The following is a 24,066-nucleotide window of genomic DNA, read 5'->3' as shown; positions in this document are numbered from 1 at the left end:
CTTTATCTTATCCGTTGTCTGAGCAGAAAAGCACAGTGCACACCCAAAATGTATCAATTATGTGGAAATAGAGAGAGAGAATTACTACACAAATCATGAAAAGTCATAAAAAAAACACAACATATGTACCAGACCCAGACTTGCTATCTGGCAAACTGGGCAAATGTCCTATGGGCCCGGTGGCCATTGTAGCTGCTGAGCGTGATTTTAGAGGCAGATTGGGTCGTTCAGTATGTGTCTGTCAGCTGGGTACACAAGGCCGCATTTTTTTTAGCACGTGGTCGCGGGTATCAAGATGGCGGCTGCACATTTTCCCTGTAGTGGATGCCAGGGGTGCTTTTCTTCCCCTAGTCCAGCCCTGATATGCACACCCCTAAAAATCATCCCATGTTTTATTTGTAATACATCAAAAAATAATAAAAATCGGGTTATCATTAGGGGGGAAAGCCCACTTTTCGCTCATGAAGACCCTTGCGTGTTCAAACATAGGATTTTGTTCATTGTATATATAGACATATCCATTCACTGAGCAGCTCCAAGTTGCTCCAAGAGATCAGAGTTTTCACTCAGTAGCCCAAGTTCAGGATCACTAAATAAAATCTAAGCATAAAACCAAGGTGGAAAAGTGTTAAGAAATAACAGTTTTGGAAATACCCTCTACCTCTACCTATCTATTTATAGTTATATATGTATATCTAGGTATAGGTATATATCTATTGTATATTATATTTTTTACACCCATGACCCAGCCTCCATGACAAGAAATCCAACTTGCTGACCCCAAAAATGACCAACGGAATGAGTCAAGCCGTGAGATTTTTCACGTCAAGTCATGATAAATAATCAATGCCTTTTGCCCAATCGTCGGCCACGTCATAGACAGTCATTTGTTTAAATATCCCAGATTAAAGATTGTTTTAAAGTTTGGCTTTCTGTAGTCCAGCTTTCTTTTCTAAAAATAACACAGAAGGAATATGATGAAATGCAGTCAGGGGTATTCCAGTATCTGCCGCTTCCACATATATCTCTAACAGCTAATAAGATAATGCCAAAAGTTATTCATTAATCGAGGTCATCTCATAAAGCCAGACTGTGAAAATTTCCCCTAGATAGAACAGCAAACAACTCTGTCTGCAGCGGCCAAGAAACAACCATGGGAAACTTTCATGTGAGTATTCCAAGAATTGGCTGTGGTTGGTTTCCTTTACAGTAAAATGCTATTATTATTATTATTTAATATGTTCTGATATAATAATAATAATTATTATATTTTATATATATATAATATATTCTTATATTATATTATAATTATTATTATTATATTTTATATATATATATAATATATATTCTTATATTATAATTATTATTATTATATTTTATATATATAATATATTCTTATATTATATTATAATTATTATTATTTAAGAGCCCCGAATATTTATAAAAAATTATTTGAGCAGAAAAATACATATTTATTAAAATTGACAAAAAATACAGATTTTTTAATTGATTAGTTCTATAATAAAATCATTTATTCCTTTTATTTAAGTTTTAATCAAAAAAAACACAGCATAGCACAGTCTTTATACTTTCTTTGGCAACCTGCTTTTTTTTTTTGCAGTCTCTGCTTTTGTATCACATGACAATTAGGTGTTGCCTGTAAAAAATTATTAGTAAGGCATCATTTTACATGATTAAAAATAGGTGTTACAGCATCTTAAATATAGGCACTCTTCATTTAATGCGCTTACCAAAAATTATAATCAAGGGAGGAAAGAGGGACAGAGACATTCAAGTGCTAAAGAGAACTGTACCTTCTAAGAATAGGATAGTTTAGAGGTACATTCTTGCCTAATTATTTGGCTTTGGACTATCCTTCTTAACTATGTTCCATTACATGCTTCTAGCTTTTAGTAGGATGGTAACTGTTAGTGCATATGAGTTTTGTTAGATGTCAGGGCTCAGGGTAGCCCCTGCATTGTTGGAGTACAGAGGGTAACTATTTGTCAGAGACCCCATTAGGATGTTCTTTCTCATGCCGGCTCAGCATTGTCAGAATAGCTGGCTATACTGGTCGAAAAAGGCTGCCAATCCCAGCAATAGTGACAAGACCGGTGAAAAATACTCAAAAAACCCCCAGCAAATCCAAATACCAGTATTAGTTGGCAATGAGAAGTTTTTGGTTTTATTCCCATTCAAACGGATAAGTTTTCCCGCTGTAACAGCTTCTGTCAAATGTATCAGGTTTATGATATTTTTAGCTGCTCTGTTTCTATTGAGAAAAGGTTTAGCAAGAGGAGCAAACTGGCCTGGCCATTTGGCACACAGGGCAACTGAACGGTCCGCGGGGGGCCGACAGTGCTACGCACACTCACCCCATCTCCCACTCTGGGTGCTGAGTGCGCAGTCAGCGGCTGGATATGCCCGACCTCATGCTACGGGAACATAAAAAGAGCCAGGGCCGGCTCGTCATATGCAGTCCAGCCCTGAGGACAACACCATGCATAAAAGGGGACTTGTACCCCAACTCTCAGCCCTGGGGGGGTACCCAGCTAAAAGGGCCAATAATAAGATTCTTAGGGAAAGAGGAACTTTCATTTTATGAGGTGTGGTTCGCGGAGCGCCTATGGCCGGACTCGTCGTCACTTGGTTGCACATTGGTAGCTATTTATGTAACTGAGCGTTTAGAAGAGTAACATTGTATTTACACACTTTAAACATATATGTAAGCAATCAGCTTTTTTTGTCTCGGAGAACAGGACATGTGGCAAAAGATAACAAAATCGGAATATCTTGTCAATTTCCTGCTCTGAAATTCTCTTTCTTAACCTAATAAAATGCTGTGAAAACTCATCATTTTCCACCAATGGGGTGGAAAAACTTAAAAGGGAGGAATAATCAGGAAGTAAAGATGACTGCTCCCCTGCTTTATTGTAGTACAAAACAAGGATTTATTTACCATACCGACTGGTTAAGTGTAGTTTCTCAGATACTCAGATCACTAGCTCAGCAACTCATCAACGTAATTAGGCATGGGTTTTTGCCAATAATTTGGTTTTATTCCCGACTTTGTTGAAATGCGTGGATGTACAAGGTTCAGACTGATAACGATATCAAGATGACTGAGAATTAATTTCCTGTGTTAAAAGGACTTCTAGAATATTACATCATATTAATAAACCAAATGAAAAACCAAAGGTCGACCCACACCTTCCATCAGAGATATGCTTTAAGGTGTGTGGTATGTTTAATATGCGTTATATGTACAATTAGGTGCGTGAAAACACGTATATCTAACAATGTACCCCATCAGCCCTCTTTCCCACCAGATCAGATATTAAGCTTGCAATCTGGGTTATCTGTAAAGGTCAAAAAGTGTGTGGTTTCTTAGCGTACTTAGCGTACTGGGAATGTGTTGATTGCCAGTATAGATGGGAAAGCTAGTTTTGGCCTGAGCCAGGCTAAGGGCCAATCCGTACAAGAGCCAACTCAAACTCCTCTTCTTGTATTTTTGTCTTTATGGATGCTTGTGAGGACTTGCAGCAGACAACAATCCATCTCCGCTCTGGAGGCTCTAAACCGAAGTTCAACTTCAATTTGTTGCTTGGTGGCCACATGGGAACAGCACAAACCTTGATCAGGCCAAATCAGGATCTCCCCAAATGGCCAACGATCCATATTGCCAGCAAAAGCAGGGCAATGGGGTGGCTAATCAGGGCAGTGCCTGGAAATCAAGATGGTTGGGAGCCCCAGGTCTATGTTGTGTCTCCTGCTGGCTCACCCACCTCTAAATGCCAGTGAAAGAGCTGCACCAGTACATTTTCACCAAGTCATTTCTGTGCCATCAATATTTTTATTTGTAGATTATGAATGGATGGGCTGAATGGTTCTTATCTGTTTCTACGTTTCTATATTGGGAATTTGAAGAGTTACTATGATGATGTCAGTTCTTCACCTTTTATGAATGTCTGCTATGCTATTTGCACTTATCTTTTCTATTTTATCTTTGTGAGATAAAACATGTTCTGTGCCGCTGCTACTTCCTATGTCATGGAGAGCTAGAGATCTTACTGTCCCTGTTGGACTGAGCCGATTCATTGATAGAGAGTTATCACTGATGCATGATCTCTTACAGAGGCTGACTGTACATTTCTGTGGCTTCTCTATGTTTTTTCCTGACAATGTTTGGAGGGAAGCAATTCTAATAGATCTCTAGCTCTCTATATGATAATTTATTTTAAAAAAAATTTTTTCATTAAGTTGGAGAAAACACACAATTAAAAACACATTAATTAAAGCTTCACTATATGGACAAAAGTATTGGGACACCTGAGCATTACACCAACAGGTATTCTTATGACATTGCATTCTAAATACATAGACATTAATATGGAGTTGGTCCACCCTTTGCAGCTATAACAGCTTCCACTCTTCTGGGAAGGCTTTCCGCAAGTTTTTGGAGAGTTTCTGTGGGATTTTTGCCCTTTCATCCAGTAGAGCGTTTGTGAGGTCAGACACTGATGTTGGACGAGAAGGTCTGGCTTGCAATCTCCGTTCCAGGTGTTCAATGCAGTTGAGGTCAGGGCTCTGTGCGGCCGGCCAAGTTCTTCCACACCAAACTCATCCAACCATGTCTTTATGGACCTTGCTTTGAGCACCAGGGCACAGTCACGCTGGAATAGAAACTGTTCCCATTAAGTTGGAAGCAAAGCATTGTTCAAAATGTCTTTGCATGTCCTCATGCTTCAAACTTTGTGGGAACAGAAACACTCCAAACTCTTGTGGAAAGCTATAATTTGTGCTTTTTGTTTGGCAATCAGTGTAATTGTTTTAAATATATTTCCGAGAAAATTAAGCAACTCCTTCCCCCAACAATTCGCAACTTAACAATACAGCAGGGATAATGTAATGATCCATCTGGCCCTAAAGATGTGATAACTGACTTTCAGTTGATTTATGCACCATAAATCAGGAGTGAAGGTAGTACAACTTGACCCATAGTGACCCTTAAGTGCGGCTGCAACAAGTCTATTAGAATGAGTGGCAAATTTGGGCTAGGGCTGCCCTAGGCTTGACCCAGAATGGCACCCCAGGCACCTCTGTGGCTTAGCCCTGCTGAGTGCCAGGATAAGACATCATTCTTGAGGATGCATGGGAGCAGCTAGCCTAAAACAAGTGGGTGTAATGGGTGTGCCATGACCAGTGAACCGTTGAAGTAGCGCTTCACCCGGAGTCTAGGAGATTCCCTAGAACTATTACAATAGTAGAGAGTGAAAATCAATGACAAGATTAAAATTCGCAATATTCACATCTTAAGACACATATTTCCCGGGACAGTTACAATTTGCAGGCACTATCCCATATCTCCACCATCTCATTTTTAGCAATGGTGGAGATCATGGGCTGGTATGGAAGATCCTCTTACCAGCAAGCTGTGGCATTAATTGAGGTCTGCTCTTTATCCAGCTGATATTTCTATCGCAGCTCCTACATGGCCACTTCGAGGTGCATTTTAGCTGAGCCACCCGAGGTGGCTAGATGGGTATCGTAGACGGTCCCGTCTCTAGCCACAACCCTCAACTAACATATCTTAAAGACCTGACATGCTGAGCAGGGATACCTTATGGAAGGTGGAAAAGAAGTATGGAAGGAGGGGAGGGCTCTCCTCCTGCAAGCTTACAATCTATTAGGAGGTTGAAGGGGAAGGAGACCAGGAGATGGTGAGGGAGGGCTTGGACGAGAATGATTTGATTGTAGTGAATATCATGTGCACAAGTCAGTGGTCTAGAGATCTTGAGGAGAACAAATGGCTTCTGCCCAGAACACAGGTTGTGTGGTAGTTTTTAGCATTCTCTGCACAGATGGGTTTTTAGTTCATGTTATAATAATAAGGGGCTCTACGAGAATAATGTAGGGAATTTCAGAGAAAGGGTGCAGCTCAATCAAATCCTGGAAACTCGAGTCCTTAATGCCTTAATGTACATTTTTAAACCGTGTAACTCAGATCTGTGCTTATTGTCTCCCGTGTCACATCAATATTGAATCTATATAATAATTTTTAGCTTAAGTACATAACATTACTCATTTGTGCAATTAGAAGAACAATATCTCTTGTATGACTAATGTTAATCATTATTTAACACAACCTTCCCATTTATGACCTAAGTTATCATAAGCCAGATAACAGATAAACCAAAGCTTTGATCAGGGTGGGTATGCACCTGAAAAGGCACACAATGCATATTTTATCAGGGCGCAGCTGCTTCATGGTTATTTATTTAGGTTCGATAGCGCCCGTAATGTTACTCCAGAAGACCCTGGATGGATCCCTTCGCCGTCCATCTGGTCGAAGACATTGACACATGGCAGGGTTATATTAGAATTTAAACTAGGATCTGTATCACTCAAATGAATTACTAGTGAGACCTGCACGCAAATATTTGTCATATGTGATAAATGAAATATCAGACATACAGGTTATTATATATACCCTGCACATTTAGTATTCATTGAAAACAATATTTTTAGCATTTTTGCGTTTCTATAAGGATGCTTTCCTTGGTGATGAGGAAATAGCCTACAATTGAAGTCATAGCCTAGAACAGACCCCGTAAAAGCCTTGATGAGTATTGATTCCTAACCTTGACATTTGATTAAAGTGTTTATTACGGTATTATTTATTGATCATACTCTGCAGCGTATCATCAGCTCTGGTTGATATGTGGCATGGGATAGTGTTCTGCATTGCGGTGCTCTATGGAAATCCATAAACGTTTAATGAGGAAGAATATTAATCTTTTGCTTTGGTTGTTGAATTGTACTTTGGCACCATCACGTTATGGTAATGATTGTGTGTCCTGTAAACATGCCCTCCAACTGTCCCGATTTAGGCGGGACAGTCCCGATTTTGGGTCTCTGTTCCGCCTATCCCTTCCAACACCTCATTGGCTATGACAGTGCCGACAGACCAACATTCAAAACAGGGAAAAATGACTGCAGTTTTTTCTGAAGTAATACCGCAGCTTGTTTGTAGAAAAATGCAGTTTTTTGGACATGAAAATCTGCAAGCTGCTGAGCGGCTGCGGAAGGGATTAAAAGCCTCTTCCTGCCGCCGGCGTCTAATGAAATTAAAGGGGCTGGCGTACACGCACACTGCGCTGCCCAATGGCTGTGCCCCAGCACTTCATCCCACCCCTTTTAAGACGTGGGACGAAGTGCTGAGGCACGGCCAATGGCCATTGGGCTGTGCGGTGCGTGCACGCCGGCCCCTTTAATTTCATGAACGGCCTCCACCTGCTGCCCCCACCAGACATCAGGGAGCAGTGGTAAGCCGGGGGGGGGGGGGGTTTAGTGTTATATGGGGGGCATAAGGCTTTTCTGGAGGCAGAGTGCCCCATGATATGCCTTTATACCCCCCTATTTGCCACTCTGCCGCCAGAAATGCCTTATACCCCCTATATGCCTGCGTGCCATATAGGGGGTATAAGGCATATATGGGGTTAAAAGGCATATCATGGGACAGAGAGGCATATCAGGGAGGCAGAGTGGCATATAGGGGGTATAAGACATTTCTGGGGGCAGAGTGGCAAGCCTGGGGGCAGATGTGCATAACTGGGGGGGGCAGGTTGGCAAATAAAAGGAAATAAAAACAAAAACCAAAAATGTCTCAATCATAGCTTTTATTAAATATGAAAATATAGTTTGCATGAATTAATGAAGAAATAAAAGTTTCTTACAAGAATTTTAGTTCACAGCTAGCATCTGCAGCTTTACTGTTGCTTCACTTCCCATGACGCTCAGCCAGCTTCATGGAAGTAGTATGTCTGGCTGAGCCTTATGGGAATTCAATTCAATGTGTTGGTTATTTTTAATTAGCGTGACTGTGCTGACAAAAATAAAGCGTGTTTTAAGTGGCGATGCAAGCGCGACATTGTAAAGTGCAATCGCTTGTATCGGGGAGTTCCGTGAGATTTATTTTAAAAAGTGTCCCTCTTTCACATTTTGATGTGACCTTAGTAACTATGATGCAAAAATGGTATGTAAGGGGTTATTTGAAGATAAAATTTTACATGTTTCAATGTTTAAAGCTTTAATTAAAAAAAGAGTAATATATTCTACGGAAAAAGACGTTGCCTGGGTCATCTCCATACCGGGGAACCTCCCGAGATGAACCACCCAGAGCTCAATATGGAAGCCGGGAGTGACCAGGGTGGGCCTAGTGTCACTGATGCCTGGGTGTAGGGTTTATTTTGGCGAGGGATTCTATAAAATGGTGTTTTTTCATTTTTTTTATAATTAAGGGCTTACATTTTGACTTTTTTTTTTTTTTTACAGCCAACCATTAAACATCATCATAATTTTGACGCAGAGCGAGATGCCAAGAAACTACACAAAGCATGCAAGGGAATGGGTAGGTATGTGGGCAAGTACACTCTGTGGAAAGTGGGGATCCTAGAATGTATGAATATTGAGGGACTAGTAGCAGAAATAGAGGGTCAGGGTTGGCCTATTGACCCTGGCTCCCTAAGCAAAGATCATTACAAGGGAGAGCTTGGCGGGACCAAATTAGTTGGCTGCCCCCATGAGCTGGAGACCCTGGGCTTCATCTTCCGCTCGACAGTCAAGCGGGACAGTAGAGCAAATGCTTATTACAGCGGGGGAAAAATGACTGTCCCACTAAAACGCAGGACTCTTGGGAGGTGTGTCTTAATGCAGTCACTTTTACTCTTTTTTTAATGTTTAATATTCACAGGAACGGATGAAAAATCAATTATTGAAATCCTAGCAAACAGGAGCTCAGAGCAACGACAACAAGTGAAAGAGAAATTTAAGTCAATGTACGGCAAGGTAAGGATTGGAGTGCATTTGTCTTCATGGGGATGAATTACAGCGCTTGAAATAAACTTTTTTGTTTAGCCTTGTGTTTTTTTTATTCATTTTTTACACCATTTTTTTTACTTTAATGCTTAAATATACGTTTGGTTTCATTGGTTTTTGGCATCTTCATTCACCAGGATTTGGATGGAGTGTTAAAGAGCGAACTGAGCGGTAATTTTGAAAAGACAGCCCTGGCCCTGCTGGATCGCCCTTGTGAGTACGATGCCCGTGAGCTCAGGGGCGCCATGAAGGGAGCCGGAACCAACGAATCGCTGCTCATACAGATCCTATGTACAAGGGCCAACCAGGTATAGCATGACGTTAAAGGGAAACGCCAGCCGTCTTATGCATATGGTAGCCGAGTGCCCGCTGCCCAGAGCCTTTGCTGGCAGGAGGTACATTCGGAGCTCATCCTTGGCTTACCGGGGGACATGCGCAACTTACTCACCGCACACCAGCTCCTGTATTACGCAGTATTTGTCACTCGCATGGGCCGTGGAACTGTACCTTCAAGAAAAAGAAAATTTTTAAAATATAACATTATTAAATTAACAGTGAGGTCGCATTGTCACTGACCGGTCCAAGCAGAGTTCCCTAACCCACAACTATATTTTATAAAATAAAATAGCCTTATTATGCCAGATGTAATGATGATGATTATTATTATTAATTATTAATAATAGTTTACATTTTTTAAATAATTTTGCAATATGATTTTAAGTATGTTTAGTTTTCTATTCATATTTAGTATGTTTCTGGACTAAAGTGTGAGTCCATTATCATACCTCCACTTGTTTACTCATTGTACAGCGCTTCTGAATATGATGGCGCTGTATAAATCAATACATAAGAATAATATTACCTACTGATAATGATTTGCACTGGCAAGCAGCATTCTATTACTACGTGATTTTATTCTATGATGTATTACTTCATTATCGCCACTAGGTGGACTCACGTTCCAGTTACTGTGGATTACCCATTATTATCATTTATTGTTTTATATAGCGCCATCATATTCCGCAGCGCTGTATAATCTGAATATTTCACAGTATTTACAAAGATAGAAAATTCCGAGAGGTAGATTGCAGAAGGATAAAATAAATGGTAACCTGTTAACTATGCTCATGTTAAATGGCTGAGGGTGAAGGACCGTAACATTCCCTATTTGTTATTATTATTATCTATTGTTTTATATAGCGCCAATGGGTAGACAGGACATAACAAGTAGTATATAACATAACAAATTGACTAAAAGAGACAACAGGTGAGGAGGGCCCGGCTCAATATGTGTTGATTAAAATATATATATAACATTTTCTTATGGCATTAAAGTAATTGTCATTAACATTGTTTTTGTTTTCATTTTCCAGCAAATAAGGGCTATACGAGAAGCATACAGAAGACGTAAGTTCGATTTCTTTACTGCCCATTGATTTAAGCCCATTACGTCTTGATTTAAAATCTAATGATATCTGGTTTTTATCTGGTTTTCCAGTGTTTGACAGAGATTTGGAGTCTGATATAAAAAGTGAGACAAGTGGATACTTCAGTAAAATCCTTGTCTCATTGCTCCAGGTACGTTGAGCTGCCGTGTATTTAATTGCCCTCATTTGGAATGCAGTCCTATGTTAGGAGTTACAGTGTTTATTGATAGCATGTAAGGGGCTATCTAGTCATACATGAGATGTTGAGTATGGGGCTTTTCTGTGCCCTATTTACCCCCCCCCATAAACATTAAATGCCAACAGCAAGTATTCTGAAGCAGGTGCCGATAACCTTTCATTTCAATGGAGCTACTTATGATTAATGGACAATTTTTAGAGCTACTATGAAAAATAATTTGTAAAAAGTGTCACTTTATGTATTAAGGGTATATTTTAAATGTTAACGTTTTATTTTTAATTGTTCTTCTTTCTGAGAGTTTGTAACACGGCGGGCAAACTCTGGAGGTTTAGTGTCAGTGTGTGAATGTGGATTTTAGGGTTAGTGTGTCTATTAGAATTCGGTTGTTAGAGTGAGTGTGTGTTAGTCTTTGAGTAGGTGTGTGTGTGTGTGGTAGTGTTTGCTGGAGACCTCTCAGAGTGGAACACCCAGATTTCTTCGGCTCTTTATAGGATGGAGGGGGTGTGGCTAAGAAAATGGGCAGGGCTAGCTATACATAAGGGGTGGAGCATCCTTATATGGAGCGGAAATGGTCCTAATATGGAGCTGAGGATGTATGGTAAATCCGGGCCATTATTCCTGAGACCTCGGGTATGAACATAAAAACCGTATTGGTGATAAAAAATACACTTGCACACTTATACAAAATACATTTATATACATATAGCTTGCATAGGGTTAACAGGTTTTCATGTAAGAAACCTTTACTTTAAATAATACACGACAGACACAAAATTGTCTATATAATTTCCAGTCTGAAGTGAGGTATCCATTCTTTTTTTATTATAGGAATTACTTAAGGTCAAGTGGAAAAATCCAGTGTGTTTGATTGTGTCTAATGCTGTAAAAGGCTGTGGTTTTGTGGTTCCTCTTGATGCCCTCATGAGTTCCCATCATTTAAACCACCTTGCGGGAATAAATAAACCGTACTGAATTACGGCATTTCGAATGTTTTTAAATACAAATATATAAAAAGGTTGTGGGATGCAAGAATGGCACTTTTTGATTGGAACACACTTTACTTAATGTTCTTATAACCAGTGTGAACAAAATTAGATTCTATTTATTAAACACTGAATATTTTCATATTAATTCACTGCTCTCTGTTCTATCTGCCGGATCAACTGACAGAGCAAAATTCAGTATTTTTACTTTTTTAGAATGTTTTTAAATACCAGATACAAAATTGATCTTTGCAACCAGGATTGTTCCATTACTTAAATTCCTTCAAATATTTGTTTTTCTTTCTTTAAGAGAAAATGAATTTCCTTTACTTTAAATGGGTGGCTTCTTGTTCTTTGCACAGTCCTATTAATGAACAGGTCACCACAGAGCAGTTTGTTTTGTCCCTGTATGTATTATAATGTTATTTTAGCCCCCCCCCCACAAGAACCTTTTTTTTCTAGAGAAAACAAATTACATTTCTCCAGCCTTTCTTCATAAGTAAGGTGCTCCAAAATGCATAACGTTGAATATGTCAATATGTAATCTGCCGATTGGCTGCACAGTTCTACGATTTCATCAAATCCGGTTGCAGAGAAGTGCGATCTAGTTCAGACATTTATTATTATTATTATTGTTATTATTATTATTATTATTAATTGGTTTATATAGTGTTATCAATTTCCAATCTTTTTTTTGGTCTAGGCTAACCGTGATGAGGGTCTTGATATTAATGAAGACCTTGCCGGTCAAGATGCCAAGAGACTGTATGAAGTAAGTATTCATTGTGATTAATTGTTCTTTCAAGTTACTTAAGAAAAAGCACATGTTTATTCCATTGCAGTAATGCTACATAACTAAGTATTTACTTAAGGGTTAACTCGACTGTGGTCGCATACCACCCGAATAAGAACTGCAATTAGAGTTGTTTGTGAGGGTCTGTGACTTTACATTTTGTGAGTTTCAGGTGAGGGCATACGAGCTCAATGATCACTTTTGTGATCTCACTTGAAATTCTCAAAATGCCCCTGTCCCGAAATTCAGACTTATATTATATGTTAAAAATAAAATACATTTTGTAATAAATATTCATTTTTTTTTAAATACTAATACATTTTACGAAACCTATAAATGTGGGTTTTATTTGGTTTCTATACCCACATATCCACAACCTATTGCGCATGGCCCCGTGAAAGAAGGGGCGATCACCAACCCACCTTGGTTAAAAGGTGCCCTGGAGGCCATTGTTTTTTTCTTTTAATTATTTCTTTTTTAGCAGGTTTTGTAAAATGGAGGTGGACTCGCAAGTCACCTCACTATCCCACTGGGGTTTGATTTTGCACTTGAGGATTATGGTTTTCTAATGCCAATGTTGGGTTTAGCAAGTCTGTGAGTTACATTTTTTTTACCCAACTCACAAGCACTCACAGTTTAGTAAATAGACTCCTTTAAGACACCCTATAAAAGGATAACAATTAATTACAGAGAACGTCAATATGTTTCCATTATGAATTATTTTTGCATACATGCTTTATTTCCTTTCCTTTAGGCTGGATCAGACCGATGGGGTACAGATGAATCAGAGTTCAATGTCATTTTGGCTACAAGAAATTATATGCAATTACGGGCCACATTCAAAGCCTACGAGATTGTAAGTAATAGGGTGTTTCCATTGGCTGGAAGAATTGTTTTTAGTCTTTCTGCTATCCAATATCATACTGGTTCCATCAGTGATGATCATGAAAACTTGGGTTTGTTTCATTGTGTTCTTTTACCTGCAAACCTACAGTTGGCCGTTGTAAGCACACACGTGATATTTTGGGTAACAGACACATACACACAATAATGTACTGTGTACATCCAGAGACTCACGCTATCACAACTAGACACATAAATACACCTGCACACAAACACAAACATCACCAGACACTAAAACTAACACAACAACTGAGACTAACACACATGCACACACTAACTCTCACACACATACCCAGACACACACACTAAAATAACCAGACACACACACAAAACCAGACACACACACATGCACATGGCTGAAAACCTTAAGGAGAACATGACTCTGACATATTAATAATGATAAAATGTATTTTATATATAATTATTATTGTCTATATAGTTGTATAGCACCATCATATTTCCCAGAGATATATTATGGCTGATATATGTATGTGTATCCATCCATTATATATATCTTTGTTGTAAGTAATTTGCTGTTTTAAATGTAATGTTTCCATTTGATTTGTTTATTATTATTATCATTATTATATTATAATATATAATATAAATAATAAATGTATATATAATACTTCTCTTCTAGCTTCATGGTAAAGAAATTGAGGACGCTATTAAAAGTGAAACATCAGGAGACCTGAAAAAAGCATATATGACAATAGGTAAATTACACGCCGTGCTATGTCCTGGTTTTTACTATGTATTCATTATTACTTATTTCATTCTAATCCTTAATTTATTAAAGATATTTAAAAAACTCTTATATTTAAGGGAAAGTTAAGCCTCACCAAAAAAAAAACAAAGTTAGTTGTGCGACCTGTAATAGATTTTCATGGCACACTGCAGAATATCTCTAATATTTATGATGTGAGTGAGCTAAGAGGTCCTAAGGATTATAAATTAATAAGGAATATATATATATATATATATACTAGGATTGCAGATGAAATGTAAGGTAAGGTAGTTTATCCTTTTATGGTGCGGGGAGGGTTTTTTCTGGATTTCGCGTAGGGTGTGGCTGAAAATTGAAATACATGGAAGTGTTTTAGGTTAGTCCTAGGCTGGGACAGAGCAGAGAATTCTTATCAATGGGCCATATATGCTCACAATGAGATGGAGTGCGGTCTGAGACTATACACGCGTAGGTGGAAGTCATGAGCCTTCCCCTTCTGCCTCCCCTGGCACCCCTATTAAGACGAATCTCTCCATTCAGAATCCTAAACAGAAGTAATCCGTGTTTTGCAGTTGATGTTACACGTGCCATGATCATGATTTATAAGTAACGAATGAACGAATGAACGCTTTGTCTCCAAAAGTAACCATTTAAACCATTTGAAGTGCACCTTTAATACTAACGAGCCATCGGCTGCCTGCTTATATATCCAAATTCTGTGAGTCGGGTCGGCGGGGTACTCGGGGAATGTGTGGTTACGGGAATGCTTTATGATGCAATGTTTTCCAGGTGAGTCCTGGCTGGAAGGATGTGGTTTCTGGAGAGATGTCAAGTCTTTGTCTTTTATATTTTAGAGCTAGGGAGGCAGGATAATCGCTGGGTCTTTTTTTTGTTGGAAAAGTCCCAAACCAGTACACAATGGCATACTCTACTAGGAATACAGTCAAAGCCATTAACCCTATGATGGACACAGCATCAGTTCACTACAATATTATATACCATGACCCATATTTACTGAAATGAGGCTCAGACCTGCGTTAATGTCTAATCGTGTGTCTGGATTTGCAGAAAAGCCAGGCAGTGTAAATGGCGCTGAGTGATCGTTCATCGGTCTGCGGTACTGAAAGGGTCATAAATGCACTCACACACAAAAAAAATATTATCATTATTATCATTATTATTATTAATAATAATAGCTAATGAAGGAATTGACCTAAACGACAAAAAAATATGGTATTATTGTGCACACATACAAAAAAAACAGATGCAGTCACATAAGCTTTAGGAAGCTCATAGGTCTCTTCTTCAATTGCAATCTAAAGAGGTCTAAAATCTTATGGGATCATACATACCGGTATTTTTCCAAGATGGTCCAATGGAAGGTATTAACTTCAACTAGACTAAAAGACCTACACTCTAAACCCCGAGTTTTACCTGTCACATTAGGTAGTTGAAATTTGGGGTGAAAGGGTGTATTCTGGATAAACCTGGGTGAGTAACACCGGGGATATGAACCACAACAGCGCTAGCGAGTTGGACCAGCGTGAAAATCACTGACCACCCAAAACTTAGTTATTTATAAATAATTAGTGACTTTGGTTTTCTAGTTAAACGTTGCCTTTTGGGGGATGAAGGTATGATAAATACCCCGTTACAGTATGACGGAGACAGCACCCATATTTCTTGGTGCAGTTTTAACTGAGATTGGCTAAACTGAGCTTACAAAATAGGGCAAGAACGTCCTTGAGGATTCCATGACAATCCCCCAAATTCAGTGACCATTAACCCAATGCGGGTTCTTCTTATAGATTTCTTAAAGATACCTTCTTTTTATAAGAATTCTTTTTCTCCACAGTTCAGTGCACCAAGGACTGCCAAGGATACTTTGCTAAGAAGCTGCACAAGGCCATGAAGGGAGCCGGGACCGACGAGGCAGCTTTAATTCGTATCCTTGTCACCAGAGCCGAGGTAAGAACATATTCTTTAGAGAGTTAATGATACTTTTTTTTAAGATTAAACTTTATGATTTAAAAAAATCAGTTTTACTTCAATAACCTTGCAGTCAAGTAATATATCTGCCCTACTCGTACACGGTAATGACCGGCTCAGTGTGCGGCGTTATTGTTCTCTTACATCATACTTTTCTGTTGCTGTGTCAGGAGTTTCAATCTGTCCTTGAATGTCAGCCGTGGGGTTCTAAGACAATGATTAACAACTTACACCCAGAAATACACCGTGTTACGTTTACCATGTGACCATGTGACCAAAATATCAAACCACTGATATAATTCATAATAAAGAGTTATCCCATTTTGCTCTCCAGGAGAGTGAGGTTCCGTAGGGCTCACCGGGAGAGTGAGGTTGCCCAGGGCTCTCCGGGAGAGTGAGGTTGCGCAGGGCTCTCCGGGAGAGTGAGGTTGCGCAGGGCTCTCCGGGAGAGTGAGGTTCCGCAGGGCTCACCGGGAGAGTGAGGTTGCGCAGGGCTCTCTGGGAGAGTGAGGTTGCGCAGGGCTCTCCGGGAGAGTGAGGTTCCGCAGGGCTCTCCGGGAGAGTGAAGTTGCACAGGGTTATACAGAAGAAGTAAGCCTTGAATCAACTCTGTAAAGAAATGGTTAAAAACCTTTAAACTACAGATTTCTGGAGGTATCCAAACTATTTTAAAAGATTACTTAATATATAAGACTTTTAAACAGTCCTTGTGATCTGGAGAGAGGATAAAAATGTAGCGTTCAGCCATGCATACCCAGCCATCATCCCCCGTTTATGTCATCAGGTGGCCGCTGGCCTTAAAGTGCCAGGGCTTCCCCGTTATTGCTATTGTAATTGTATACTGTGTATTTTCCAGAAATATATCATATGTTCAATATAACCAATTATGATCCATACAGACCTCCTGATATATTTGTAGCCAAGTTGTTCTAACAACTATTCAAATGTATTAGATAATTAAGCAGAACCGAAATTAAACCCCCTTTAGTCGGGTTTGATAGGAGACACATGAGTGCTTTCTGCTTTGCCTTTGTATACAGAAGCTAGCTTTTTGTCTTTAAAAATCTGTGTCTTCACTTACAAAAGGCAGAGACTTGAAACACGCATTTTATAAACAAGTACTTTGCCGCATTAATCTAAGTCCACTTGTCCTCCACACTGTTATGTTAAACGGACTGTGAGAAGATTAGTAGATTCAGTTCCAAGTAGAAATAGTGAAGGTGACAATGTGATTATTCCTGCAAGACGCTTAGAACTCGTATGCCCTCACCTGAAACATGCAAAACTTAGTTACAAGCCCTCGCAAACAATTCTGACATCAAATCTGGGGGGGGGGTGATGAGTCAGGATAGTCCTGCTGTACAATTGCTTACTGCTTTCTCCTTCGTGCTGAACTAATCTCCAACATGACATCATATCCCAGGTCTACACTTTTCCCAGCACAGCAGAGACCACGGGAGCAAGCTGCACCCCACTTGCTCTTTCTTAAGGGCATATAGCCCCCCAAAAATTCCTCCTTGCCCCGCGAGGACAGGCTTGTTTGTGACAAGCAGAGTTCACATTCTCAGAAAGGTTTTTAAAAAAGTGAGACAGTTGTTGAATTCATAGCAAAACTTATATTAGCCAAAATACCTCTGGAGAAACTTCAAAAGAGATACAAGTTCTAAACTTTAAAGTATAATAAACAACAGCGGAAAATCCAGAACCAAAATTATTCAGCAACAATGTTTATGTTTTGAAAGAAAAAAGCTCTCACATCATTAGGTTGGTCCTTTAGTCAAATAGTAACGAAAGAACGAAAAAGAATCTTAGCAGGAATGTCCAGTCCATGAGTGTCCTGGATAACAGCAATATTCTAGATCAAGCTTCTATAACCTGTGGGTCCATAGGAAGCTTCATTAATCAGAAATATACTGGTGTCTTATGGAAAATGTAAATATGTGACTTAATGAAATAAATGCATATAATTATGTTTGGGGTTTTTTCAGATCGACCTCGAGACAATCAAGGAAAGATACCAGCAGTTGTACCAGAGAAGCCTGGTCGAAGCTATTAAATCGGACACGTCGGGAGATTTCTGCAAAATCCTCCTGGCGCTGCTACATTAAACAAGATATAGAATGTAACCTGTAATGTTTAAGCTAATATCACATGTTTAATATTCCCGTACGACCAACCTCAGCTCTTCTTAGTTTGTCATATTCTGATGGTAAACAAATCCGACTTCGTCTGAAGTTAGAAATGGGAATGATTTATGTTTTCACGCAAAATAAACATGTTTTGGTGATAAATGTAAGTGGACTTTGTTTTCTTGATTTCCTGAAACAATGTTGTGTTATATCACATAGTTGGAGAGGTTTATTAAAGCTGGTTATAGGTTGGAAATTGTGCAGTCTTATTACCTATGTGCCACTCATACCCAACTAATAGCCTATTAAGCCAAATTTACATTATATATAGTGGGGGTGAGGTATGGGAAGCGACTCTGATACAAAGTATGAAAAGTGATCGTATCTTCTTATTTAATAGATAAACCGTTGGTTGTTATGGTAATAAGAACACTTCTCAATCTTTGCAGCAAAATCACTTTCCTACATAACCTGAAAGGTTTCCAATAGGAGCGCAATGCTGTGATATAATGTAACCACTGCTTTACATTACAAAGTAAATTACAATGACATCACTATTCCTTTAATGCTGCATATTTACATGAAGGTGAACCAAAAAAAAGAATATCAAAGTACCTTAATGCTGCACCACACCGTATATCTGCTATCCATGTTTTGCACCAGTCATGGCTCCATAAAGCCAGCCATTGACAGGAAAGAGTTCTCGCTGAAACTCCGAGAAATAGTTTTCTTGATATTACTGTTTCAGCCACATAATTTATCACATGCATTTTAAACATTCTTTCTTATAAATCAACTGGCATGAATAAATAAGCAGTACGGTTTCTCTAGCGGTGGGTATTTTAACGCTCAATGAAAACCATCTGAGCTTGCAATGGATCCCAGACGTACGTTCCACAAATATCAGAACGTGCCGAGGTGCCTAGCGATTGGAAGAGCGAGCTGTGAGCAGAGAGGACAAGGCCAGATTTACTACCCAGGTGGCCTTATGTTCACCCATACTTACCAAAAAAATAATAGTGAAACGTCTATAGATAGGACATCATCTATAGAATCCCCCCATATGCATTTACGTCTTTCCCCGTCACCAGCTACCAGCCACCAGGTACCTTTAAACTCCCCTTGGAAATGTATAGGGGGATCCTAAACATGTGGGATTCCACACAAAAAGTGACACGGAACAGGACCACGTAGAGGTAAAGGTAAGTGATTTATATTTTAACAGGTTAATAAGAAACAATAATTAAACAAAAAGCCTTGATAAATAATCATGATTGTCATCACAAGGTCTCAAACCTCTGAAGATCGAGTCCAGGAGCAGGTGAAGAACCGCATTCACTCGTACAAACGAAAACACTGTCCCACATAGTTGGAGATGGGGGCAACTTCAAGGACAATGAGTGGTGCACGAGGGCAAATAAAGTTCCACTAGTGTGGTACAAAAGGGCAAAAACAGGGGCTATCTCAGGTCAATGTAGAGGTCTAGGTGTGAGGTGCAAGCAGGAGGTCAAGGTTCAGGAATTCAAAGGAACATGTAATCCAGGCACACAGGTAAGACAGACCGATAGCTTCTTAATAACAAAGCAATGAAGGCGAGGAGGAGTGGCTATTTATAGCATGGCAGTGACCCTTGCCCTGGAAAAGAACTTTCTGATACATTGTTACAACATCGCCATAGCAACATGGGGAAATCTGTATGAGGATGCCCCTGGTGGTAGCCATCGTGTGGCTGCAGTGTGGGGCATCACCCCCGTATTTACTAGATGTCAATCATCCAGTAGGCAGGGAGATGTTGTATCCTCTTGCTCGCGCCTGCCATCTTGGATCTTCAGAGACCTCACCACTCAAGCTCCAGGACACTCGGTTGCGGGACTCAATCGCAGAGGTATGACAGAGCCCCCTGGTAAAACGCACCCTCTGGGACCAGAGAAGGGCAGGTGAGACCGAGATGAGAGCAGTAAAAAGCACAAACACGGGGCAGTGTGTGTATGTCACAGGCAGAAATAGCAAGAACGTTCCTTCGGTACCATAACCCTTGAGAATCGATAACGTCCTGGACCTCGTACTACCACAGGAGGAAGGGGAACCGATTGGGTGATAGGATGTAGTAAGCAGAGGATGACACAGTTTGAGAAGCGATACATGAAAAACCGAATAGATACGATACAGGCGAGGAAAGATGAGTTCCACAGCCACAGGGTTGATGATATGGAGTAGAGCGGTGCTAATTTCTTGGTTGGGCATAATAACTTGAGGTGCGATGAAGATAACCATACTTTGTCCCCAATGCTGTAGGTAGGTGTTGGTGAGCATCGGACCTTCATAAGAATGGACCATAATGTCGTAAAGGTTTGCGGGACTTGCTCGCAGAAGTATGACAATGATGATAACGTCCTTTTAGTAAATTTTCTTTCATGGTAATTAACATTTATATTGCTGACCTATTATACCCTTCTACTGTTGAAGTCATTGTAGGACATGTCCAGGTCTGGATCTTCCTTCCAAGGCAGCCAGGATTATTTTTTTTCCACAAGTAGAGCTTTAACTTGGTAAGATTATAATACATATAAACACTTGCTGGAAAAAATAGTTTTCAGGCATGCTCTGTACTGATCGGCTGACCACGCTGCCAAAGCCGTCACATGGGACAACACCGAAAGCAACAAATGTAACGCGTGGCTAAAATTAGTAGCAGAAAGTGCCATGCGATACTGTCCCTGCATGTTGTTATGGAAAAAAAAGGTTTAGAAAGAGCTGAAAGCGTCTTCTGCATAAACAAAGTCAAAAATCTGAACCTATAAAGCAATTATTGCCTTCACCAGGCTGAGTTGACGCTCTCTCTGGACAATCTCTGCGTGACGGCTGTCAATGAGTCTGGAAAAAGGACGTATTCCATAAGGTAACGACGTTTTAGCTTGTTGTGTCACCGACAGACAGCTATTTGGATCTTCCTATAACTGGATTCAGCTTAAAATATTTATTGTAATCCAGTTTATTTTAAAAGAATCACTTAGTGACCAAGTTGAGTTCGGCTTGAGTTGAGCCTTTTAAAAGCTTCAGGGTCCATTAAAGTTTGATGGCAGATCAGACCCGTTCTTCCCATCTAGTCACCAGTTTGTTCCGATGGAAAGACTCGGACCTTAATCAGTCGTTGGTCTCCTATACGTGTTTAAATTCCATCACTGTATTAATCTCTACCACTTCTGCTAGGAGGCTAGTCTACTTATCTACCGCCGTAAATAGCAGCTTGGCTATTGAGATCATTGCAATCTAGCAAATAGTGAATTTATTGGGTTTTGTCTGCGAAGCTCACCTGGAGTAAATGGACTACTATATGGTTATGGATGCTGCACCATGGTTTTCATAGTAAGCCTGGTAAAGATATATTAAATATATATATATATAGAGATTTTATTCTTTATTTTATATTCACTTACAATGCTTGATCTGGAGTGTAACATGCTGTCTGGTAACAAGTTACATAGATGGTCCTTGTAGGTTATAGGTTATACATTGTGTAGCTTTCCGGTGTTTTACACCTTTTGTGTGTGTTGTTCTTATGGTATAGTGTCCCTTTTTGAAATCCAAACCCCCTCGTCCGTCTTTCCTCCCCCGATGCCCCTCTTTTCTAGACACTCAGAATGTTTGTTGGGTATTTCACTGGGTTCTAGATCCCTAAAACCACAATAATGTGTATAGAAAGAGCAGAATGCATTTAGATAAGATCATTTAAACATATAAATGAATTAGGTAATGAAGTCACCTAAAACAAAACCCTTTGGTAAAGCCAAACGCCCTGGGTGCATCTCTAAGACCCCCCTACAAGTGTCCACTACGGCAGGGTGACTCCATCGGCCATTATTTCCAAGACGCATAGACATTTCCCATTACTGACCAGCACACGTATAGCGCTGCCTTGCATAACCGGGATTAAAAAATAGTCAATAGTGGTCACCCTAATCTTGGGCCATTTGTAATGTTTAGAAGCCATCTACCATTTGACGTTGTGATTAATTGAGCATTAAATAAATCACTATTATCACTATTATGATTAATATGTCTGCTCGTCATCTCTTTAATGGATTTTCCATTCAATCATCTGCTTGAAAAATTATATATATATATATATATATATATATTGAGTTTCTATTTTTATTTCTTAAATAAAGTTTTATTAACCTAGACACATTACGAATTTAGTGAAAAGGAGCAGTTCAAAAGGTAAGGTTCACAAGAATTGTAACGATAACGCTACCCTCTTTCAGATTATTGTGGTTTTAGGGATCTAGAACCCAGTAAAACCCCCATACCCAACAAACCTTCTGAGTGCCTACAAAAGAGAACCATCAGGGAAGGAAAGAGGGACGGCGGGGTCAAGAAACACACAAAATAAAGGTGTAAAAATGTAAATTGGGGTTAGTCCTTCAAAACACATGCCTCCTAGTATTTCAGGTGTCCAAAGCGTGGCACCTTCATTGGCAAGCATGGTTAGAGGGGGCACTGGGACCCTTCACATGCCTTAGTAGAACTTCAGCATATGACATCATATTACAGCCTCTATGTCTTGCAGCTGCCAATGAAGTCTGTGCTGCAAAAGCACCAACCTCAATCAATTTCACGGCCCACGGGCCGGGAAGCAAAGATCCCAAACCACCAAACCAACCCCAGGAGAGGAGGACTGCTTGCTAGGATGGCACCTGAAAATCAGGACTGTCCCACTTAAAACGGGACACCTTGAAGGTACGATATCAAGTAGTTGAAAGATACATTAAACCTGCGAGCTGATACCGGGTTACGAATCCTATTCCCAAAATGTGTTTTATTTAAAGTTTTATCCAAAATCATGGATGTAACTGCCGAGCTCCGACCCCTCGGTCTATCATATCACATCCATCAGAGAAAAGAAAGAAACCGCATTAAAACTAACATTTTTATTTAGAAGGCAAATTGTGTCGGGACACGAAGAAGGACAATTGATCTGTAGTTTAGCACCTATTTTCCTTATTGATCCTCTTTCTGCCCCAGCAGGCATCCACATGGCATTCATTTCACAAGAAAACGTAAATGGCGAGACTCATTGCGTCAGAAAATAACACAAACGGAACATTTATTCCACAATGACGCACATCTTAAAGGGATAGTCACGCCGATTGTGTTATTTCGGGGATTGTCAAACCAAAACAGTAGCAATTCTGATGAAAATTGTTTTATTCCAGGGAATCATATGAATCATTCTAATGATTTTTATTGTAATTACTTAAGTTCTGCCTTCATAAACGTGACGATCAAAGACACAACAAGGAGGAGAAATGTTACCACAAGAGGTCATAATTTAAAACTAGAGAGTCATTGGCATGGATGTAATTTAAGCGTGTTTTACTTTATCAAGATGGTGGCGGATAAATGGTACAGCCTCCCATCAGAAGTGGTAGAGGCTGTTAATACAGTGAGGGAATTTTAACATGCATGGAATGGGCATATGGCTCCCAAATTTAAGACGAGATGGGCAGATGGGCCAAATGGGTCTTATCTACTATCAAATTCTTTTATATACAGTATAAGGGTAACTACTATATACTTCTATATAGTAGTATATATATATATAAATATATATACACAAACACGGTATATATATATATATATATATATATATATATTTTATAATACTCGACAAGTGCACATGGCTCGCTTCTCATTCATTGTGTTTACCTACACTTGTTTTTTTTTTAATTAAAATTTATTTTAATTCCTAGGATTACTTATTGTGGAAAGAAGCTTTATATTCTGGTGGTGGTGGGGGGTATTTGTCCCCCCTACATCTTGTCCCTATTTCTTACTCCCATGTATCAAAAAGCCAGTGCCAGTGTTTAGTTCAAGCATTCATCAACAATTTAAAAAAAAAGGGATTATTATCTTTTTCTCTGTTTCTTGTTAGGCCCAGATATGCGGATACATCCCACTAAGAACATTGGCAGCCTGCACTCAGTAGGAATAATGGGAGTATAACGTTCTGACTGAAGAAGCTCATCCAGATAAAAA

General features: G+C 39.5%; 1 protein-coding gene across 1 annotated transcript; it reads left to right on the top strand.

Moving 5' to 3' along the window:
• The first annotated feature begins 1,153 nt into the window (after positions 1–1,153).
• Positions 1,154–18,006, top strand: LOC149305668 (annexin A13-like). The gene is made up of 11 exons (XM_089477418.1): positions 1,154–1,168; positions 8,335–8,410; positions 8,753–8,847; positions 9,015–9,185; positions 10,251–10,284; positions 10,376–10,455; positions 12,190–12,258; positions 13,034–13,135; positions 13,823–13,898; positions 15,765–15,877; positions 17,887–18,006. Exons 1-11 carry the CDS (start codon positions 1,154–1,156, stop codon positions 18,004–18,006), a joined length of 951 nt encoding a protein of 316 aa, XP_089333544.1.
• The last annotated feature ends 6,060 nt before the right edge of the window (positions 18,007–24,066 follow it).

Source organism: Sceloporus occidentalis, unplaced genomic scaffold (assembly GCF_023333645.1).
Source record: "Sceloporus occidentalis isolate IW3139 unplaced genomic scaffold, rSceOcc1.0.p SCAF_11, whole genome shotgun sequence".
Lineage (NCBI taxonomy): Eukaryota > Metazoa > Chordata > Lepidosauria > Squamata > Phrynosomatidae > Sceloporus > Sceloporus occidentalis.
This window is presented reverse-complemented; position numbering and strand designations above follow the sequence as displayed.

Bases quoted from the DNA above. Each gene is read 5' to 3' on its own strand.
- LOC149305668 (XM_089477418.1), top strand. The intron at 10,285-10,375 runs GTAAGTTCGATT...CTGGTTTTCCAG, and splicing joins ACGAGAAGCATACAGAAGAC to TGTTTGACAGAGATTTGGAG. The intron at 13,136-13,822 runs GTAAGTAATAGG...CTTCTCTTCTAG, and splicing joins CATTCAAAGCCTACGAGATT to CTTCATGGTAAAGAAATTGA.